Source organism: Oratosquilla oratoria, chromosome 38 (assembly GCF_046742065.1).
Source record: "Oratosquilla oratoria isolate Oo_2021 chromosome 38, ASM4674206v1, whole genome shotgun sequence".
Lineage (NCBI taxonomy): Eukaryota > Metazoa > Arthropoda > Malacostraca > Stomatopoda > Squillidae > Oratosquilla > Oratosquilla oratoria.
Window position 1 is genome coordinate 3,355,560 of NC_134814.1, and position 23,887 is coordinate 3,379,446.

Sequence of the window (23,887 nt, forward strand, 5' to 3'; positions counted from 1 at the left end):
CCTCTCGCTACAACTCTCAACCATTGACATAGAAACAATCCCACACTGGACAGACAACAGTCCAAAGTTTCTTCCCAGAGAAATCTGTGGGAGATTCAGCGGACTATTTCCAGCCACTATGGGGCTGCAGGTTTTCCACTTGGTGAAACTTGAGGCAGTGAATGGATGAGATGAAAGGGGTTTTGAGCAAGGAAGGGAGAAGGTAGGGGATTAGGGCGAGTGGAGAATTGTTGTGTATGGATGATATTTTGATGCAGCCTGAAGGGATTTTTCCCTTTCTTCTCTATTTTCTGCATGAAAGGACAGATGGGGAGTAGTCTTGCAGTGGATGTGCTGTGTCTTGCTGCATTGCTTCTGACCCAGGCAGTGGACAGAAGACAGGGATGACCCGTCATCCATGAGGAGCTAAGATGAGATGGAAACAAGGGTGGTGGGTGAGGATGAAATGGGTGGGAGTGGGTGCATGCCTTTTGACCTGGTTTCCTCCCATATAAGGGAGGAAGAAGACCTTGGTATTTAGATATAGATAGAGTGATAGATGATTAATTTGTTATGATTTTCTATACCCACAGCCTTTGGACCGCGACCACCCCAAAGGCCGTCCAACATGGCGCTTCACAGTGTTTGCTCAGGATGAAGGTGGCACTGGTCTTGTGGGTTATGCTGATGTGCAGGTCAATTTGAAGGACATTAACGACAATGCGCCAGTCTTCCCTCAGGTATGTAGAAACTTACCATTTAGATGTATTGGTAGAGTGAAATGATTAGTTGCATTCAGGTTTTTGTAATAGAAGATGGTTTAAGAGATGTCTGTAGACATGTTGAGGTAATTGCATTGAAATAAGAGTGGAAAATAATAACTTCAGACATGTTCATTTAATATTTGAGTATATAGTAGTAGAAATGTATTGCATTACAGACATGCTCAGGTAGTGGAGTATGATCAAAGTCAGCTCAACAAATGAGATTCAGTTCAAAATAAAGCTCACTGAATAAAAGATATTAAGTTTGATAGCATAGTTTTATAAGCTTTTTTTGAAATGTATATATTGAAATGTTTCATGCAAATGAAAGTCTTTAAATGCATATCTTGTTTGGCAGGGTGTGTACTCGGGCAATGTGACTGAGAATGGCACACAGGGTATGGTTGTTATGACCATGACTGCAGAAGACTATGATGATTCCAACGAAGGTACAAATGCCAAATTGACATATTCCATTGAAAAGAATGTCATCGATGAGAACACAGCATCTCCCATCTTTGAAATTGAACCTGATACTGGCGTGATCAAGACAGCTGTATGTTGTTTAGATCGTGAGAATACACCCGATTATTCTATTCAAGTTGTAGCAGTTGATGGAGGAGGGCTGAAAGGTATGTTGTATGTGTTGTGTGCTTTGCATGTCCAGGTGTGTATGACCACAATTAATGATGTGGAATAATAATGATACTTGAAAATACTTGATAACAAACTTAATAATTCAACTCTGGCTCATAGGTACGGGGACGGCAAGTATACGAGTAAGAGACATAAACGATATGCCGCCCAAGTTCACAAAAGATGAATGGGTAACTGAAGTAGATGAAACTGAGGGGACCATCCTACCAGACCAAGCCATCCTCACAGTCACTGTGCATGATGAGGATGAGACCAACAAATTCCATTACAAGGTATGTGTAATTTTCTCACCTAGAACTCAACAAAATTTTCAAATGGAGTACAGCCAGAAATTCTCATGGGGGGGGGGGGGGGTTGTCAATATTCTGTTAGGAAAATTGGCAAACCTTCTCCCTTCCCTTGTAAATTTAAAAGAAATTTAGATACTCAAATGCAATCAAATTAGTACATTCATAGTGTATATATATGGAATATGTAATATATATACTGAACCAAACCATTTCTAAGTAATTTAGTCTTTTTTTAAATTCATATAATCTAATGACTATCATAATTTCTAGGTAATAGAGTCCTCTGGATTTGGAGCTGACAAGTTTACAATGGTGCGAAACAATGATGGAACTGGCTCACTGAAAATAGTGCAGCCACTTGACTATGAGGATCCAATGCAAAGGAGTGGCTTCAAGTTCAAGATCCAGGTGAATGACAAAGGCGAGGACAACGATGCAGAAAAGTACCACGTGGCATATTCGTGGGTAAGGGTGGAACTCCGCGACATTAACGACAACAAGCCTCACTTCTTGAAGCCAAACATTGAAGTTCCGGTGTTCGAGAATGCAGAAGTGGGGACAAGTTTGCAGACATTCCAGGCGACTGATCCAGATCAGGGTGGCTCAAGTCAAGTTTCTTATGCCATAGACAGAACATCAGACAGAAGAAGACAGTTCTCCATTGACAACACAGGAACTGTAAAGATTCAACGTCTTCTGGATCGTGAGACAAATCCTCGTCATTCTGTGAAGATCTTGGCCATTGATGATGGAACACCCCCAAAGACAGCTACAGCAACACTCACAGTTATTGTCAATGATATTAATGATAATGCTCCAAGGTTCCTAAAAGATTACCGACCAGTGCTTCCAGAAAATGTTCCTCCAAGAAAGATTGTTGAAGTTTTGGCAACAGATGATGACGATCGTTCCAAAGGAAACGGTCCACCCTTCCACTTCCGCATGGATTCATCTGCTTCAGATGAGATCCGTGCTTCCTTCAAGGTGGAGCACATCTTGAAGGGAGCCAATGGTGATGGCATGGCTGTGATCTCATCTCTACGTTCCTTCGATCGTGAAGTTCAGAAGGAGTACCATGTTCCCATTGTCATCAAGGATGCTGGTACACCACAGATGACAGGCACCTCCACACTTACGATAATAATAGGGGATGAAAATGATAATAAAATGCAACCAGGATCCAAAGATATATTTGTGTACAACTACAAGGGTCAAGCTCCAGAGACTAAAATTGGGCGAGTGTATGTGTATGACTTGGATGATTGGGACTTGGGTGATAAAAAGTTTAATTGGGCAACAGAAGCACATCCGAACTTCTTATTAGATGAGGATGATGGCATGATAACGATGAGACATGGGACAAAGGAAGGAACGTTTTTCTTACAGTTTTATGTGTATGACCGTAAACACACACAGACAGATGTACATGCTAATGTGACAGTGACAATTAAGGAAATACCAGAGGCAGCTGTCATAAATTCAGGTTCTATCCGTATTGCTAATATGACTGATGAAGATTTTGTACGAATATGGGACTACAGGACTCAAAGGATTGTTAGAAGCAAAGCAGATCTGTTCAGGGAAAAAATTGCACGTTTAGTGGATACAAGTGTTGATAATGTTGATGTTTTCAGTGTTCAGTTAAGACAGATACGACCACCTATTACTGATGTGCGGTTCTCAGCTCACGGATCTCCATATTATCAACCCATAAAGCTCAATGGTCTCATTTTGCAACATAGAGCTGAATTTGAATCTGAATTAGGCATAAACATCACTATGGTGGGTATAGACGAGTGTTTGTATGAAAACATGGCGTGTGAAGGGTCGTGTACAAACCATCTTGTGATCTCTCCACTTCCTCACGTGGTCAATGCCAACAAGACTGCTTTGGTGGGTGTGCGTACCGAGGTTGTACCTGAATGCACGTGTGGTGCAAGAAACTTCTCTCAGGAAGAAACATGTAGACCCAATCCTTGTCTCAATGGTGGTCGTTGCTTGGAGGGCAAGGCAGGAATCAGATGTAAATGTCCTGATGGCTATGATGGTCCTCTGTGCCAGATGACAACACGGTCATTTAGAGATAATGGCTTCGCATGGTTCCCTGCCCTGGCCATGTGTGACAACTCCCACATCAGCTTGAACTTCCTTGCAAGAAGACCAGATGGTTTGCTGTTCTACAATGGACCCATCACACCGCCAGAACCAGATGAAATTCTTGTGTCGGACTTCATCTCCTTGGAGTTGGAAAGTGGTCGACCAAGGCTCCTCATAGACTTTGGCTCGGGAACTTTAGAACTGAAAGTTAACACCAAGAACACACTGAGCGACAGTAATTGGCATCGAATCGACATCTTCTGGGATACAGAGGTAAGTAATTCAAAGTACAGATAGTCTGAACATTTTTTTTTTTTTTTCTGTTCTAATTAAGGGCACGTGTCAAGTCTGAACAATCTCAAACAGCACATGAAAAGAACACATATCACCAAGTGTGTACAGTTTGAGGAGAGGGTAAAGGCAGGTTCTTTTCATGGGAAAGCTAGCCTTAGGTTTCTTTAGATTTGAGTAGCTGCACTTCTTTGAGCTCATTTTCACAGTCGTCTCCCAAGAAAACACACTGGCAAACCATTGGGGAGTCTTTTAGCATCATGGCTACTGCCAGTGGCATGATGGATTACTGGAAACTTCCATTACATTCTTCTTAGATTAACGGAGTAACCATTAACAAAATTAACTGTTTGGTTAATGGTGTCCTTCTGATAATCAGCATAACACCCAACTAACCCAGGTGCTTTACCTGCTCTCATCATTTTCAAAACTATTTGTACCCCATCTTTTGTTATTTCTATTCCATTTTCCTCCCCCATTATTGTCATTTTCTTAGTGTTTCTCACTGCTACCACCAATCCCATACTATCCACCACATTCAACAGCTCTCTAAAGTACTCTGCCCATCTTTCCCTCACTGCCTCCTCTTCCATTAATATCTGTCCATCTGTGCCTTTACCTTGTCTTCTCCACTTTACTCTCCTCACCTTACTCTACTAACTTCCTTCCATAACATCTTTTTATTACTTTGAAAAATTTGCCATATTCCTCCCCCATTTTACATCAGCCCTCCTTTTTGCCACCTTTATCTTTTGTATATCTTTTGTTGGAGCCAAGATAATAGGCAGGGAGGGGGTGAATGGGAGTGGAGTATGTGGGGATGGAATGGGTGGGAGTGGATTTTATGCCTTTGTTTTTTTTTGGCTACCTCCCATGTTAGGGTGGAAGAGCCTTTGTATATGTTTGTATCTGTCTTGCTGCATTGCTTTTGGCCCAGGGTAGTGGGCAGGATGCAGGGATGAAGGAGGGAGGGGTGGTGAGAGGGAGTGGAGTTGATGGGGATGAAATGGGTGGGAGTGGAATCGTGTCTTTTGACTTTGGCTACCTCCCTTGTAAGAGAGAAAAACCCCTTGGTATATGTATCTTTTGGTATGCTTCTCTTCTTTTTTTTCTTTGTATCTGTTATGTTTCTCATCCTACTTTGTAACCAGTCCCTGAATGGTCTCTTATTCTTCTCTCCATTATCTCACCACTCACTACCCTTCCTTCTGTTCCCTCCCATTCTCCTTGCTCCACATGCCACCCTTGAAATACCCCTATTCCTCCTCCACTCATACCTCTACTCGCGGGAAGTGAACTCTACTCACTTCCCGTAATATACACACATACACCTCTCACGAACAGAGCCACGACCCACGCACAAACATCTACACTTACTTTTTCTTCGACTAAAATTCGCTTCCTTTCGAACTTTCTCTTATACTACATCTCCTCATTTCAGTTTACCTCCCACTAAAGATTTTTCCATTTTTCCACCTTTCCTACTACGCCCCCTACCATTTTCTGAACTTTTGGTGATTGTAATCTGTTTTTAATCCTGGCGTCGGCACCGCCGTCCAAGCTCCCAGTCCATTTCTCCCGAGCCACGACCACCAGCAGCCCCTAATCGCTCGCTAATTCGCCTGGTGGCAATAGCCCTCTTTTATACATTACTATCTTTTCATTTTCTTACAGACATTCTTCCCCACCCACAAAAACTGATCCCGCATAAGCGGATGGTCTTTCCTAGGAATTCAGAATTCAGAGGACTCTACTCTATCATTCACCAACTCCCACACTTCTCTTGGCTTCCTGTGCTCCTGCTTCTTTTCCTTCTCATTTAAACAGCTTACTCTAAGCACCTCTACCATCTGCCCTTTTCCTTTCTCCACTCTCAACTTGCCTTTCACCAAAAAAATGATCAGATATTCAGTATTTGGGTGTTGTTTTGATGTTTCTTGGTGTGTGTGGGTGTTCTGCCAAGTAGTGCAGCGGGTAGGCCATGTTTGTAGAGGTTGTGGTAAACGTTTGTGTGCCTCTTGTGTCATGATGATCCTTGACTTTCAGGACTTGTTTCATGAAATAGATGGTCTGTACAGTCTGAAGGTGTATTTGTGCAGCCTGTAATTATCCTTAGGGTGATATTCTGTATGGTCTGTAGGGTGTTGTGGTGTGTGTCCAAGAGTTGAGGGGCCCATGTAGGGCTCACATAATTCATTACTGAGCCATATATACAGTATATTGTTTGTGTACTGTTGTGGTAATTTCTTTGTTTTGTCCAAATGTTGTAGTGCAAGTGATTTAAGTGCATCAAGTTTAGGTGTGCATTATGTCTTCATGATGTTTGAATGACATGGATATATCGTATATTACACCGAGAATCTTGTGTGTGTGGTGGGGGGTATGAGAGTTGTTGATAAAGAGGCTTTGTATGTATTTGTGTTCTGCTGTCCAGTTGGTGAGAACCAGGTGTTGAGTGTGTCAAGATATGGCTGTAGTATTTGTGACTTTGTGTTAAGTGTGTGCATGTAATTACTATGTCATCTACATAGGAAGATATTTGTATTTCTGAGTTGTGGGTATATATCATGCATGTATAGAGTAAGAGTGTTGGGGATAGGATGGAACCCTGAGGTATTCTGTTCCTAGTTTCTGGTGTGTGATGATTGGCCATTATATTACACATAGGCATTTCTGTCTCCCAAATAATTGGCCAGCCAGCTTATGTTATTATTGTGCATGTCTGTGTTGTATATTTTGTTTGTGAGGTTGTGTTGGGGGATGGGATAAAAAGCTATACTAATGGTGAGTGTTATAAGAAGTGTTCTGTGTGGGAGCTTATCTGAATCGATGTCATTTAAAACTCTTTGTGTAAGATCTATCAGAATGGTGTTTGTAGAGTGTAGTGATCTAAAACTGTATAGTGATTTGGCAAGGGGGATACATGGTGTGACAAGTTGTAGTACAAGGCATTCTGTGACTTTGTAGGGTGTACAGAGAAGTAATTGGATGATGCAGTGCTGGAAATGTTGGGTTTTTATTAGGTTTGGGGATTGTGATGATTTTACCATGCTTCCACATGTTGGGTATGGTGTTGTGAATGGCTGTAGTTTGCAATGTTCGTGAGTACATGTATGCCATGTGGTTCAAGATATTGTAGGTTTTTTAGTGTTTGTTACGTGATCATGTTGACAAAGGTTTGCCAATTTAGTGTTTTTGTTCATGTATTTTATTGTTGTTATTTTATTGGCAACTTCACTGAATATAGGGTTTGATTTACAGACAGCTTGACTAGCTAAACATCATGAACAATACCCATGACTACACATATATCTCCATCAAGCCCTCTACACCCCCTCTATTGACATCACCTGTTCCCCCTGTTTAACCCCAACATCTTAAAAGGAGCCCTTGGATCTGATCATCATGTTATCATCATCACCACCAAAACACAATACATCCCAGTTGGCCATAGACACGCATACAATAATTACAGAAGAGCATACTGGGAAGCTTTCACTGAAGAGACAGAGCAACAATTTGAAATCCTGAACAGTCCACCAATCAGACATAGACACTGCTGTTCACACCTTCAACACAACCAAACATATTCAAAGAAAAAATACACCCAGAGGCAACAGAAAAAACACACAACCCAAGTTGGACACCAGAGATTCAAGGCTTCATGAGGCACTGCAACATTCTCACACTCGACTCCCACACCTATCCCTCAGAATATAACAGACCAAATACAACCACTTAACACTGAGTTTGTCTACATAAATATGGGTGATTGCAACAGCTGTTTTGTAGTTACTGTACTGAGTTTGATCATATGGTCATCTGCTTAGGTGAGTAATTTGATGTTAGGTTCTGGATTTGATGTGGAGAGATCACTTGTGAACAGGTTGAACAAGAGAGGTGTATTGCTCCTTATGGGACTCCATTGTACAGTCTTTTGATCGCAGAAAGTTGGTTGTTTTAAGTATTTTGCACTCTTTCAACTAAGAAGTTTGTTGAGCATTTCTTGTCATTGTAGATCTGACTTGGTGATCAATCAATCAATTCATTGCCTCTGGTCTCTGTTGCAAAAGACCTGCAAGATCATCTTGGTGATCTTTGTTGAATGTACGTGTCCAGAGACTATTGAATGCCACCTTAACTGCTCTCTCTCTGTATTTTCTTGTTGAATCTGTATAATACCTGTTGAATGAAGTTTGTAGAAAGTGTGCTGGTGGAGTTATCATTCTTCAGTCCATGTTGGTTATTGGAGGTGGGCAGATTAGAAGAATCTTTCAAAGATTCTTTCCATCAGTTGGATATAGACATTCATGGCTAGATTGATAGAAAATAATAATAACATAGATTGCATTTTAGATGGGAAATTAATTTTATTTGGTAGGAAATTGAATAATGTTGGTGCAGCCCCCCCCTCTCTCTCCTCTCTCTTTCTCTGCCCTCTCTCCCCTCTTTCTTTCTCCCTCTCCCCCTTTCTCTTCCCCCCTCTCTCTCTCTCTCTCTCTCTCTCTCTCTCTCATTTTGAAATGTTTGTTTGGATTTCACTCATTTTCTAATGTCATGATTCTTGTTTCAGAATGTGCGCGTTGATGTTGATAATTGCTTCGGTGCTGAGGTAACCGAGCCAGAAGATGGTAGTGAACCAATATTTGACTCCTCTGGCTGCCAAGCCAAGGGAAAGATTCCGCCCTTCAATGAGTACCTGAATGTAAATGCACCTCTGCAGCTGGGAGGCATAGCTCATGAACAGTTCGACCCCAACCTATACAACTGGCAATATGTTCCTCATGGCAAATCCTTCCTTGGCTGCATCCGTGAATTGATGGTCAATAGTAAATTGTATGACTTGGCAAATCCAGGTCTGTCTAGGGGCACACAGGCCACCTGCCCTCAGCTGGAAAAGAATTGCCGAGGTAACAGTGTTGCTCCTCGTTGTGGGCCCAACGGTATCTGTGCAGGATCTTTGTCTCAACCTATTTGCAAGTGCAAGCCAGGATGGACTGGACCCTCTTGTACGGAGCCGACAAATTCCTCGTACTTTGAGACTCAGTCTTATGTCAAGTATGCTCTGTCATTCAAGCCTAATGCTTTCAGCACAGAAATTCAGTTGCGTTTCCGGACTTGGCAGCAGTATGGCGAACTTTTCCGCATCTCTGACCAACACAATCGTGAATATGGCATTCTTGAAATCAAAGATGGACGGTTACGTTTCCGGTACAATCTTAATAGTTTAAGAACAGAGGAACATGATCTCTGGTTATCTGCTGTCACAGTCAACGATGGCCAATGGCATGCAGTCAGTGTAGCCAGGCATGGATCCACAGCTATCCTTAAACTTGATGGTGGAGAAGGCCGACGGTTCAACGAGACTGTTGTGTTTGCTGGTCACATGTTGATGGATGTTGACAAACAAGAAGGTGTATATGCAGGAGGCAAGGCAGAATACACTGGCATTAGCACATTTGAAGTCTACAATGACTACAAACTTGGTAAGTATAATTCTACGTCTGTTTTTTTTTTTCTGTATGACTTCATTATGAACAGAATGGTGGTTATTCATTTATATGTATAAGAGTATGTATATACAAGTGATTCAATTTATGCAGTAGATATATTCCTGTTGATGTCACTCAATGTGAAGCTAATTTTCTTGTGAGAACAAGTTTAAGATATGGGGAGGTTGAATTCCAGGAACTTCATAATTTGGGGGTCTACCTTCTGGGTTGTAAAAATATTATTCTATTGCAAAGATATCTTCACAAGAAAACCTATGTGATATTGTTTTCTCATCACAAACATATCTCTGGTATGACAGTTCAGATAATGTGACATGGCAGTGTAGTAGGAGAGCACAATGCAGTGCTTTTTCTAACTTCTATGAAGGTAGCAATGAATAGAATGATGGGTCAATTAGGGAGTAACATATGGCAGAAGCTAGGTGAAATTTAGTTAACTGGAAGATTTAATTTGGTGCAAATTGACTTGTTTTGAATTGACCATATTAAGTAGGTGGTAAAACTCATATTAACATGTTTCAAATACATATAATTAATTTAAAAGACGAGCTATCTATATAAGAATGTATTTGTGTACATATGCATGAGAAATCACATAAACTCGTGATTCTAAATATGCGGAAAAACCACCAAGGAAATAAACTGATAACCAAGCGCTTTCGTCTGTTCAGACATCCTCAGGGTACATGTACCCTGAGGATGTCTGAATAGATGAAAGCGCTTGGTCATCAGTTTATCTTTTTCCTTGGTGGTTTTTCCTCTTGTGTATATATATATATATTATGTATATCTATATATCAAGTTTTTTTTTTCCCCTTTCAAAGGGAGGTATTCAAGTCAAAAGGCACGTACTCACTCCCACCATTTCCACTCCTGTTCAGCACCCTTTCTTCCTCCCAGTCATTTTAGCATTTTATAGATGAGGGGGCATCCCTGTGTCCCCACTGTCCTGGGTTAGAAGCATTACAGCAGAACACAGTACATTCATAGCAAAGCTGCTTCATGAGCAGTATGGTCTATAAACAACCATTCTCCACTCACTGCTATCTCCTGCCTTCTCTCTTCTTTGCTCAACAGACTTTCTCCACTTACTCAAAGCCCCTTTCACCCCATCCATCCATCTCATCCTCTGTTGACCCCTGAAGTTCACTCCTTCCACCTCTGCCTTCTACACCTATTTTATTAGTTTTCTTCTTTTGTTTTTTTCCATGTGTCGGAACCATTGCAATACTCTTTCATCAGCTCTATCTGCTATTTCCTTTTCCAACTCTGCTCTCCTCACCTCATTTCTCACATTATCAAACATTGTAACCACTACCATATTTCTCAGATGTTTCGTCTGGAACCCATTTAAACATCTGCCTCTCTTAAATTGAAACTCTCTGCCCCATTGTCATCAGCACAATCACCCCTTCATGCAGTCTCTTTGCATCCATTTCCAGATACCTATTTCTCATGACACTTTTTAACCCCCAAGGTATTTACTTGTTCCTTCAATCTACAATTTACCTCCACCTCCACTCCCTCTCCTGCCATATACAACCCCAGATATCTAAAACTATCTACTCCCTCCAGCCTCTCCTTTAAAGATTTACTTCTTACTCTGTCATCCTCTCTTCTTGAACATCTCATCACCTTACTTTAATCCACATTTACCTTCAACTTTCTCCTATCACATACCTTCCCAAACTCCATCACTAACTCCCTTAATCCCCCATCTGACCCTGTCACAAGTGCAGTGTTGTCAGCAAATACCAACTGGCTCACCTTACACTTCTGTCCATTATCTTTGACTATCTCCAGTCCCCTCACCTTTACCTCCTGCACCACCCATCCATGTAGACATTGAACAACCATGGTGACATGACACAGCCCCACCTTTACCTCAATTTACCATCTCTCTCCATTCCCAATTCTAACACAGGCTCTACCACTCTCGTTAAAAACTCTTGACTGTCCTTAACAACTTCCCCCAATCCCATATATCTACAATACCTCCCACAGTGTCTCCCACTCTATCTTGTCATAAACCTTCTCCAAATCCATAAAGGACATTGCTATCTTTTGTTAAAGCCTTCTCAAAGATCTACCTTACCACAAAAATCTGATTCATTCAACCCCTACCTTTCCTAAATCTACACTGCTCACACACTATATATATATATATATATACATATATATATATACACACACACACATATTCATATTCATGAAGAGCTGGAGTCCAGGAATAATTTTTTTTTAAGAAAGTACACACAGGACTTGACGTTTGAAGTTTATTCCTGTTTCAAACCCTGTCTGGGGTTTGTCTTCAGGGTAATAAAGTGGTAGCAAAAGGAAATCTATATAAAAGGGGGGTCTTGTACACAGGGTTAGGTAGCCCCAGTAACTGTTACATTCCAGAAAAATACAAAAGCTACACATCACAAAGATTGACCATAGTATAATCCAAAAATAACTTCAAATGGACCCCATAACAAATAATTCACACATCAACACTAGTATCAAAAGTAGCATAGTAAATGAAGTCTTTACCCTAAAATATGTAAACCTGCTTAACAATAATGCAAAGGTCCAGTATGGTTTAGCTACCCATTGACTGTAATGCAAAAGATCAAATTAAAAAAAAATATATAATATAAAAATTAACAACAATAAAATGAATACAGAGTATATAAAAAAATATAAGAAAGATTAGTGACCTGTCAAGATGGACAAAGAGTCCACATGTCAGGATGCACCGCAACACAGCAGTAACATTGCAGATGGTGAGAAATCCCTTTGGGTTGTGTCAAAGTATCATTCACAAATAACCACTCCCCCCCCTCCCACTCCCTTCCATACATCATAGTGGCATAGTAGTAAGAGGGGTTATAATATATATATATATATATATATATATATATATATATATATATACACACACACACACACACACACACACACACACACACACACACACACACACACACACACACACACACACACACACACACACACACACACACACACACACACACAAACACATGTAAATATAGTAGTTTGTCTCCTAAGATGAAGGTGATTCATGTTTCAAAAAATTGCATTTTGACGCCTGGAGAACCACCCTAACCTTTTTTTATTTTAAGAACCCAATGTATATGTATGCATTTATATAATAATAATGTGTTATTACTATTTTTATTTATAATGTTGACAATGATTTTGCACTGTAGGATGCTTGGATGATATTCGACTGGAAGGGAAACACCTTCCCTTGCCCCCTGGTCTCAATGGTACCCAGTGGGGCCAGGCCACCATGTTCCGTAACCTCATCAAACACTGCCTCTCCCGTGACCAGTGCATAAATGTCACCTGCCTGGCTCCCTTCACTTGCAAGGACCTGTGGATGCGGCATGAGTGCGGGTGTGTGGCCATACTGTCGTGTTTTTCATCAATGTGGATATAAAATGATAGAAAAATATAGTTACATGTCAGATGAAATTTTGTGCTAAATATGTGAAATATAAACTTTTGCAAGAAATGATGCATGATGAGTCCACTGGAGACTGTAGTGGGAACCAGCAAAACAGTCTTGTAGTTCTTGCTCTTCTTGTTATACTAACCTCTGAATTTTCTCTTTCAATGCTGCTTATCTTCCTGGATGCTTTGGTAAAACAATGCATGGTTTTATCAAAACAATAACCCCCTTTTTTTTTTATTAATTTTTTTTATTTTTCCATAACAATCCTAATATGCATGATGGGTTTTACCGGTTTTACTTTTATCTTATTTTAATTATTTTCTCGTTTTTTTTTTCTATTTTCTCTCCACATTACATCATACTTGGCATTTCTTTTTTCATGATTATATAGCTGTGAAGATGGCACCATCTTGTCTCCTGATAACAAAGCTTGTATTGACCAGAATGAGTGCCTAAATGAGCCTTGCCAAAATGGAGGCACTTGTATTAATAAAGAACCTTCCTACCTTTGTTCATGTCCTCGTGGCTTCTATGGGAAAAACTGTGAAATTCTTCAGGAAGGCCGTATAGTACGCCTCAGCATGGGTGCTCTGGCAGCTATCCTTGTCTGTCTTCTCATTATTCTAGGTCTGTAGATAAATGCTTCAATTAATAGCCTTTCGTATGTAGAAGCTGGTCATTAGTTGGAATGGTCCCCTGTATGCAGTTCAATGATTGGGTTCTTTACTTGCTGAGGTAAGTGTTCCTCCCTTGCATGCTCCAACTTGCATGACGTGTTCAGTTGTACTAACCAACTAGTAAGGATGACACGCACAGCGTGTCAGTCCTCACATGAAGAGGAGGAAGAAGGTTGTATAACATGTGTTGCATGTACAGCTGTCCTGAGGGCTCCATCCTGAATAACGACGGAACAGGTTGCCTCGACATCAACGAGTGTGAGCTGTGGCAACCCTGTCAGAATGGAGGCATCTGTCATGACCTTGAAGCTTATGATGGAGGTTACCTTTGTGAGTGCATTGACGGGTACGAGGGTAACGACTGCAATTTGCTCGTGGAAGAGACGGTACTCAAAGCCTCAAGGGACTTTGTTGTGGCCATAGTCGTCTGTATTTTGATACTCCTTAGTAAGTGTTCTTCCAACTTCGTACAAGTCTTTGATTATGGGTTCAGGACTACCTTCATGTTTATAGATTAGTTTTGTAATTTTGGTATTATAGAATCATGTAGAATAGTGTGTAAATGTATTTGGTCTCATGCTCTGAAGGTATGGTAATGGTATCATTGTTTCCATTTGATTATCTTGTATCGTAGTTATCATAAACTTAAATGATCACACACATGAACTGATTGATCTGAATGTCCACACACACTTGATCTTATCCTACATCTTTCTTCTCTCCCTCTATTGTCTCTCCTCTCTCTCTCTAACAACAACAATACTATGAATATATACACTGCATCTCCAACTGCTCTGCTCAACAAATCATATACTATTTGGGGAATGTAAATGTACATTACCCTGTTTGGCTTCAAATTCAACCAGAGGACCAGAAAGGAAATGCAGTTCTGGGGACCAACTTGCCAATTTCAACATTGCAATTTCAAATGAATGTCCAGCAAGATGACCTCTCCAGACATCTCACTATGGTCACCCTTGTTCCATCATCAAACAACAGGAGAAACCATATATGATCTTTTCTCTAACCACCTGCCAATAAAGATAACCACAGAAGTAATATACATACATACATATACCAAGGCTTTTTCCCCCTTACAAGGGAGGTAGCCAAAAAGAAAAAGGCATAAAATCATTCCCACCCATTCCATCCCTGAATACACTCCACACTCCTCCACCCTCCCTCTTATCTTAGCACCTCCCGGATGACGGGTCACCCCTTCACCTTGTCCACTGCCCTGGGTCAGAAGCAGTGTCGCAAGACACAGCACATCCACAGCAAGGCCGCTTCATTAAATTGGCGACCCCCCCCTCTCCGTCCCCCCATACATGAAAGGAGAAGACGGGGAGAAATCCCTTTGGGCTGCATCAAATTTTGCTCACACATACTACCTCACCCCCCATCCCCCCCGGCCATTCCACCTCATGCAATCACAACATCTTCCATATACAACCATTCTCCATTCACCCGTCTTCTGTCCTCTCCCGTCCTTCCTCAACAGACATTCCCCTCTTCCCCAAAGCCCCCACATAAGTGAGGTGGCTGAATCAAACCATACACTCACCCTTCACCCATAACACACCTATTCAGCACCCATTTATGTTCCATTTGTCTTAATTTCTTGTAGATGGAGAATGATAGGCACCAAATTCTGACAAAAAGCCCTCAAACCCACCAAATTCTGACAAAAGCCCTCAAACCCACCCACCTCTTGCATCACATTGTATCACAGAAACAGAGCCCACGGTAATAGGGTGAACTCCAGCAACATTCTTCTTTTATGCATTCTGTTGATCAAATGGTACTAACAGAATTAGCCTGGCAAGGTACAGAACACGTACTATTTTGTCCCTCAAACACTCCCTACAAACAACAAAGATCTCTTCTTTCACTGATGTAGAGACTAAGCCAGTGGCCCTAGCCACCTTGGGCCTTATATCTCTTGCAAGATAGAACTGAGGCTACATATTCATGGGTGTCTGTGTGGTTTGGGGGCAAGATGAGGCATCTCTCCTCCCCAGGAAATGTGTTTTTATGGCTAGATAAAGAGAAAACAGCCTGTAATTGTTTTGCGATGTTGGATGACTGGTTAGGGCAGTGTGCAGGAGATTCAACTTTTCAAGTGTTCTCTTTGAGAAGGGTAAAATCATCTCCCAACCTTTGCAGCTCAGTGGACAGGCACCATACTATGTTGAGTGCCATCTCGTTTTTGTCAATTATTTTGTCACATAGGAGTAAAACAGCTGAGTATCTGGAGTTCTGAGTACATATGTATTTCACTGCATGCAATACAGTATTAAGAAAAAATTTCAGGACATCCAGGGAGACTTCAAAAGTGAAATAGCCCAAGTTCTGGCTAATCATACATACATACATACATATACCAAGGCTTTTTCCCCCTTACTAGGGAGGTAGCCAAAAAGGAAAAGGCATAAAATCATTCCCACCCATTCCATCCCTGAAAACACTCCACACCCCTCCACCCTCCCTCCCATCTTAGCACCTCCAAGTTCTGGCTAATCACCACCTCAAAAATTCTTTCTATGATGTGTTCTTTTAAATAGTGACACAAGTTGAGTGTATTGCAGTTTGTGTGTCTGTGTACATTAGTGTCAATTGTTCAATCACTTTGTTATATAATTCATGTGTTATACAGTGCAAGAGATTTATACAGATGCAGTGTTCTAAATTGAAGAAATTAGTCTGAAGCAAGACAAGGTAACAGGTAATGATGTAAGATAGTGTAAGTTTGCAGTTTACCCCCTTGTGAAAAATCTTGCAAATATCCATGAATGTATTGAATGGCTTGTCAGATATCCCCATTCACTTCTCTTTATTTTTTCCCTCTCACTTTCTCTTGTTTTGTGGAAAGTCAGTTCTCCCCCATCAATGTCAATCTTCATATTCACTGCTTGTAACAAGGTAGTTTGTCTTGCCCACACTTATCAAATTCTTCTTGTCACACCTGAGTACCTATTGACTGTATGTCAGTCTTCATTGGTCACTTGCCACTAATTGAAACATCTGTGGACAGAAGCTAAGGTTTTGCATTTACAATTGTTGATCACATGAAAAAAATACATCCCATCTATTGAGAGCATCATTTAATGGTCTTCCATATTTCTTCAGTCACCATAAGATAAGAGGGAGGGAGGCGGGTGAATGGGAGTGGAGTGTGTGAGGATAGAATGGATGGAAATGGATTTTATGCCTTTGTTTTAGCCTTTGTTTTTTGGCTACCTCCCTTGTAAGGGGGAAATGGCCATTGGTATATGTATGTGTGTACCATTTGTTGATGAACCCTTTTATTACAGAGACATTTTCATTGCTAAATAAAGTCATCCAGTATTAGTATGTTTGTGCAAGTGTGCATGTGTTACATTTACATAATTTTCCTACTGTGCATATCTTGGTCTGAACTTTTTTCTCACATTTTCAATTGGTAGATTCCTAATCGGTATTTGTTCCTCTTAACAGTTTTGGTATTAGTGTTCGTGGTATACAATAGACAGAAGGAAAAGCACTTCCCGAAGGCAGATCCATATGATGATGTTCGGGAGAATATTATAAACTACGATGATGAAGGAGGCGGTGAGGATGACATGACGGCATTCGACATCACACCTCTTCAAATCCCCATTGGACCTGCCATTGGTAATGGAGGACCCTTGATGGGGAAAATGCCCTGTAAGTAGAGCTTTCACTTGTTTGTGGTACTTGCCAGGAGTGTTACCCCAAATTTTGTTTTGCATCCAGTATTTCATTATTTACCTAATTGTAGTGTACAGGAAAGGAGCAATGTTCCTGGGGACCTGTCTCCTACTCTTTATCATAACTATCTTCAAATTCAAGGAAGCTCGCTGGCTGAGTGGGTGAGGGCGTCATTACTTGCGGCGAAGGTCGAGGGGATGGCGGTTCGAATCCTGCCACCAGCGAAGTTGAACCAAGGGCATGGTTCATTAAATTCCACGCTACAAAGCCCTCTGTGAGGGGCACCGTCCTAGCCTTCCGATAGGGGGGAGTTTGTGACGTTAAACCATATCATATCTTCAAATTCATGTGTGGCCCCAATTTGTCCATATCCTTAGTTTCCATTCATCATATTTAGATTTGAAATTGGATGGAATGTAAGTTGATGGTGGAGAAAGAGGAAAAGAGCGGAAGGTAGAGAGGTGCTTAGAGTAAACATTTTAAATGAGAAGGAAAAGGAGCAGGAGAACATGAGCAAAGTTTGGGATGTGCTGAAGGGTAGAGGTGGGAATGGAAGAGGAATGTGTTTCATTGAGTAACTGACAAGGTGTGCAAAGGCAGTGTGTGGAACAAAGGGGATGGGAGGGAATAGGAAGGGTAATGAGTGGTGGGATGACATGAAGATAATATTAGAAGAGAAGAAGCAAGCATTTAAGGACTGGTTGCAAAGTAGGACTCAGGAAGCATAAAGTTCAAAGAAAAAAGCGAAGCAAAACATAAAGGAGGCAAAGAGGAGAGCAGATGTAAAATGGTCTGAGTGGGACAGAAAACTTTTAAAAGATTAAAAAGATGTTTTGGAAAGAAAAGAAGGGTGGTGAGTCTGGCAGAGAGGAAAAGGTAAAAGGTGCAGATGGAGAGATGTTAATGGAACTGAAGGCAGTAAAGGGAAGATGTGTAGAGTATTTTTAAAGAGCTGTTAAATGTGGAGGAGGATAAGGAGGGATTGATTATGGCAGTAGGAAATGCTAAGAAAATGATGGAGTTGGGAGATGAAAATGGAAGATATATAAGAAAAGATGAGGTACAAAGAGCTTTGAAAATGATCAAAGCTGGTAAGGCACCTGGGTTGGATAGGTGTCATTCAGAGTCTGGAAAGAGGAGATATAGTAATAGTGGACTGACCAGTGAGGTTGTTTAATGTGTGTTTAAGGGAAGGGAGAGTGACTAGAGGAGTGGCTGTATAGTTCTACTTTACAAAGGAAAGGGGACAAACATGACTGTAGTAGTTTTAGAGGGATTAGTTTGTTGAGTGTAGTTGGAAATGCTTATGGGAGGGTTTTAATTGAGAGGATTAGGAGAGGAACAGGGAGTAATTAGTAAGCAGTATGGTTTTAGTAAAGTTAGAGGATGCATGGATCAGATTTTTTGTGACAAGGCAGCTTTGTGAGAAGGCTTTGGCAAAAGGTAAGGATGTTTTTTGGGTCTATGAATTTGGAGAAGGCATATAACAGGGTAGACAGGAAGGCACTATGGGAGGTTTTACAGATATATGGGATTGGGAGAAAGCTGCTAAGGATAGTCAGGAATTTTCACAGTAGTAGTAGTAGTATAGCCTGAAAGTTGTAATCATATCACCTCTTTTTCTTTGACCTCTCAAAGTTGGCAGACCCAGTGCTTTTAGTTATTTCTCATATACAATAGTTTATCTGCCAGGCTAGAAACCAATTTGGTTGCAGCCCTTTGTATTCTATGGACTTTCCTTTAATCCTTCACTTTGTGTGGGGATCATACTACTGACATGTATTCTAATCTTAGACAAATCAGGGTTCCTGATTTTGAAAATATAGTAATAATTGTTGTTTCAAGTTTTCCCCCCACCTCTCTCAGCAGTTTACCTCACACAATTGATTTTCCATTTGATAGATGGTCCAGGAGGTCAGCCAGATGTTGGGGTATTTATTAGTGAACATAAGAATAAAGCAGACAACGACCCCAATGCTCCACCATTTGACGACCTAAGGAACTATGCCTATGAAGGGGGTGGATCCACGGCAGGCTCTCTGTCATCTCTAGCTTCAGGTATGTGGTGCATCTGTGGGAGTTATTTTCTGGGCCTGTTCTGGAGACTAGGTGCCAGTCCCTCAGGGCTGCTGCACCTTTTTGTGGAGGTGGGGAAAATGTGCTATTTTGAGGGTTTCTTTGCAGGGTTTGGATGGGAGTGGGATGGGTGTATGGTGTGATTAAGCTACTCCCTAAAGTGGGGAAAAGCTTTTTGGTATGTATATATGTATAGATAGATCATAAATGCTTAACACTATATCTTATAGAATCATGTGTGAACTCTATACAGACATGTACATTTTTCTTCTAGGTAATTGATGTTTGATTCTACTGATATTTTGGTGTTTTTCTTTCTTCAGGTACCGATGACAATGAACAGGACTTTGATTACTTAAATAATTGGGGTCCACGATTCAGCAAACTGGCCGACATGTATGGCCATAATGAATCTGAAGAAGAAGAGGATCACTGAATCCAAAGCTTCTCAGCCATTGGCTGAGTGTTTTAGCAGAGACCAAGATGGGGGAGTGTCAGAAGGGGGAGGAGGTGGGAACTGTGAATATGAATGACAGCAAGTACAGTAGATACAAAGAGTGTAGAGATTTTATATGAAAAGTCCATGTGGACAGTAGTAGACTATGATATTAATCAGAATCATCAAAAGTTGCCTCATGTTCATTTGTACTCTCAGATGTAGAATACTCAGTCAAAGCATTACATCAGGGAGAGGAGGACTGTGTCAGTGTTTGTGCGACTGTGTGTGCATTCAGGACATGCTTCATAAATGGATCCAACCTTTCCCCCAATCATCTATTGACGCTTAAAATGTATCCTAGAATGATGCCTGTCTGCATTTCACCTCCTCCTCCTCCTCTAGCTCCACCTCGAGCAGATGAGAAAAAACAAGGTTTTGCTAAATGGGCAAGACCCCCATAGCTGGGCCCAAGGCGGACGCGAAACCTTCCATGTCCTGCAGTTGATGTGAGTGAAGCAAATGCGATGAATTAATCAAAATATGCCGTAAGACGCTCACAGGAAAGTTTCAGCGATACCAGACAGGCCCAGGCCTGCTGTATACTTCAAGAGGGTCAGAGGTCACAAAGAGAAGCGAGAGCTGCCTCTGCCACTGCTGCCAGGCAAGCCCAGCTGATTACATTCCACAAAAGACGCAAGTGTGATAGTTGGGAATGGGAGAGGCAAGTTTCTTGATGAGGCCGTGTATTTATAGTTTTTTGTTGTTAGCAAGTCATCATCTTTAAGTGCCAATATTATCAAAGCCAATTCCTAAGTTTATAAAACTGTTAGACACACACTTAAGGTTCAGATTTTTTAGTCTAGCTTCAATTCCTACTCTGTAATGTTACGAAAGCTATTTCCCCTTCTTCCGCCAAAGGATTTTGTATTGATTTTTTAATGATTGTTTAGGAATGCATTCTTGCTTATACTGTACCACAAAGCATATCACCAAACACAGTTCAGGTTTTAGTCTCCCCTAGAGTGTGTAATAAAGTCATGCTGCATTTATTTCATTCTGTACTCACCGTAGATATACTGTTGAATTGTGTGAATGAGCGAATGACAGGTGATACTCTTCTACCAAAATTAGCTTTCCTTTCTTCTCTGTAATTCACCAAATGGCTTTTATACCCTCCAGTGCTGCAGATTACTATGTACTGGTCCTGCTGAAAAGGACCAGGGCCAGAACGTTTCACAAAGGAACATAAGGCAGTACTGGCCCATGTTAGAGTGTGGAGTGTATATAGTGTAATTGTATATGTGTAGATATTTAAGGATGGACATAGGCTTAGTCTTAGTACATTTATGAAGACTTTTTTTAATATTTGCTCATATGGGAGGAAAGAGGTTGCCAGCAAGTCTACTCCTGTCGTGCTCTTAGTGGAAGTGTTGGCGTGTGGTGAGACTTCCAGCGCTGCCAATGTAGTGCTCTGCTGGCCTCCTCTCGGCTCTTCTCAAATTGTCCAATCTCAGTTACTCAGTAGGGAGCATTGATGGAAGGCAGTGACCGTCAATTCTTCAATCTCTGGAATGTGTATGTGAGAGGAATGTAGTGTTTGTAAGAGCACAGTTATTCTTTAGAGTGGGAAGTAGTTGACTAATTACACCCTTATGATTGGTTTGGTGCTTGTTGCCATGGTAAGGTCTTCATCATTTCTTCATACATGTCTCTAGTAGCACAAGTATCATTTGTCTGCAGTTGCTTTTAGCATGTATGTCAAAGTTGATTACGCAATTGCAAACTGCACACGTGAGTATTTAGGTAGCATCCTTGTGCCAGGTGTGATGGGAAGAGCCATTCTTACAATATAGTCCTGCTTCCATCATCCCCTACCCACCACCATCACCCAGCCACCCACTGAACACCAGACACCCAGGATCCTCAACCCAGGACTTGCTCGCACCGTTGGTAGCGATGAAATTGGTCCTCAGCTTGATTTTTATGCCCCCCACCCACCCACCCACCCCAACACGATTCCTGTCAGCAAGCAACATCATAAGCCAGCAACTGTCCCCTGGCTCATCAACCAAAGGCCACAGGCAAAAGCAAGTATTCCCCCACCCCCCTAACACTTGGAGATGATTACACAAGAAGAAACCGATGATGTCACAGGGGAGTACTTTGCCCTCAGCGTTAACGTGGTCACACCATTGTCCGTCACCACACATCATCACCTCAGCAGCACTGCCATAAGTGGTGGGCTTAGGCTGGGCTTGTGTAGTCACAGGCTTTTCCTGTTCATATTATTGTCATGATTATTGCAATCTTAATTGTTAGAAATTCAGTGCACAAGTTGGTCATATGTAGGCTAGCAGCAAGGGGCGGGTTTGCCCGGGAGGCGTGGCGCTGGAATTCATACGGCCGGGAGTGGAGTGGAGTGTGTGTGATCAGCCTGGCATTGCTCTACTTGCTTGCCAGGAACAGGGCAATATCACTTCATGTCTGCCTCAATATTATAAGGATGGCTGGTGCCCTTCCCATGGCCGGCCCTCCTGTGTGCGTGTCCTCACCATAGCCCTAAGACCAGCTCTTCTCCCAAGGGATGCTGCTGTTGCTGCTGCTTTACGCACTGCTGGTGGCCCAATCCCCCCCAGCATCTGGTGCTGCCTCTGCTGCCAGCAGGCGTACAGCATCCTCACATGCCTCTCTGGGAAACCTCACCTTGGGAACTTGTTTTATAGCATTCCATATACCAAATAATGTATGTATGAATGCATTATTCATTTTCACATTTTGTAATAAATCAAATTGAAATTTTCTTGATAGTACCCTTTAAGGAACAAGTCAGAGTTCTTTGTTATTTGTACGAAGGAAGTTATTTTCCTTTCTCAGCCAGTCTCCTTCCAAGAATTAACCTATATGTTCTGTTCATGTCACCTGAAAAGGTTTCTAGTTCTGAACTTCTTCAACAGAGAATTCTGATGAGCTCAAGAGAGCATTATAGTTGAGGTAAAACTCATTGTCTCAAGATGGTGTGTTTTTTATTTATTATCTTTGTTATTATTATTTTTTTCATCCAGTGTTTGCAGCAGTGTCTCATAAGGCCATGATTCAAGGATTTTACAACACTTGAAGCTGTAAAGAATTATTGTCGATTTTGTTTGATGTTTTAAAGCTGTGATTTACCTGTGTCTGCATTGTCATCTGAAATAGATTTAAACATTTGTGTAACTTGTCTTTCTTATCCTTGAACCTTTTTCATGTATGATATGTCCAGTCACATTTAAAAGTCCCATCTCTCCATCAGAATATAACTGAGAAAATAAAACATTAACATGCTTCTGTATGTGCAATGATATTCTCTCAACTAACAATTTAGTGCTATTATCCATAAGTTTTAAATGGTCCAGTTTTTAGGGTTCTAGTTGGATTTTTCTTCCTAGATATTCTTATGCCTTGACTTTTAAAATAAATATAGAGCAGGATCCCTAGTCCCATCACTCCATCTACTTGGTTGCCTTTTACAAAACACAAAGGAAACACACTAGCAAAATTCTCCCCCACCCTCACTTCACCCCTACCACAAGAGATAGGAAGAGGTAGAGGTGCAGAAGTGGTAAAGGACTTTCAAGAGATCAAAGAAGGGAAAGTTGCTGTGTTGTATTGCTTTCGACTTGGGCAGTAATGGGCCTTCATCCACATGGAAAACAAATGGGTGATGGATGAGTGGCATGGGTGGGAGTGGGTGCATACCTTTGCTGACTACCTCCCTTATAAGTGCAAAGAGGCCCTTGGTATAAAGATGACCCAAAAAGTGAGGTAGCGAGGCATGAGAGTGACATCTTCACCATCGTTCATTTATGGTTGAAGATTTGTTTCAACTCAAAGAAGAATGTTGAACATTTTTCATTTCAACCCATCCTTTCTAATGTATATATATACCAAGGG

General features: G+C 41.3%; 1 protein-coding gene across 10 annotated transcripts in view; it reads left to right on the top strand.

Moving 5' to 3' along the window:
• The window catches only part of CadN (neural cadherin), a 646,487-nt gene extending 623,322 nt beyond the window's left edge, over positions 1–23,165 (top strand). For 5 of the 10 annotated variants that reach the window (XM_076175966.1, XM_076175967.1, XM_076175965.1 and 2 more), the window contains 10 exons: positions 573–719; positions 1,102–1,375; positions 1,500–1,672; positions 1,961–4,060; positions 8,652–9,564; positions 12,807–12,996; positions 13,931–14,178; positions 17,209–17,418; positions 19,345–19,500; positions 19,842–23,165. In XM_076175966.1, coding sequence (XP_076032081.1) covers positions 573–719; positions 1,102–1,375; positions 1,500–1,672; positions 1,961–4,060; positions 8,652–9,564; positions 12,807–12,996; positions 13,931–14,178; positions 17,209–17,418; positions 19,345–19,500; positions 19,842–19,954 — 4,524 coding nt within the window. In that variant the 3' untranslated portion in view covers positions 19,955–23,165. Of the gene's footprint in view, positions 1–572; positions 720–1,101; positions 1,376–1,499; positions 1,673–1,960; positions 4,061–8,651; positions 9,565–12,806; positions 12,997–13,445; positions 13,682–13,930; positions 14,179–17,208; positions 17,419–19,344; positions 19,501–19,841 lie in introns of those variants that run through there. The other 5 variants (XM_076175969.1, XM_076175968.1, XM_076175973.1 and 2 more) reach the window with 2 other exon arrangements.
• The last annotated feature ends 722 nt before the right edge of the window (positions 23,166–23,887 follow it).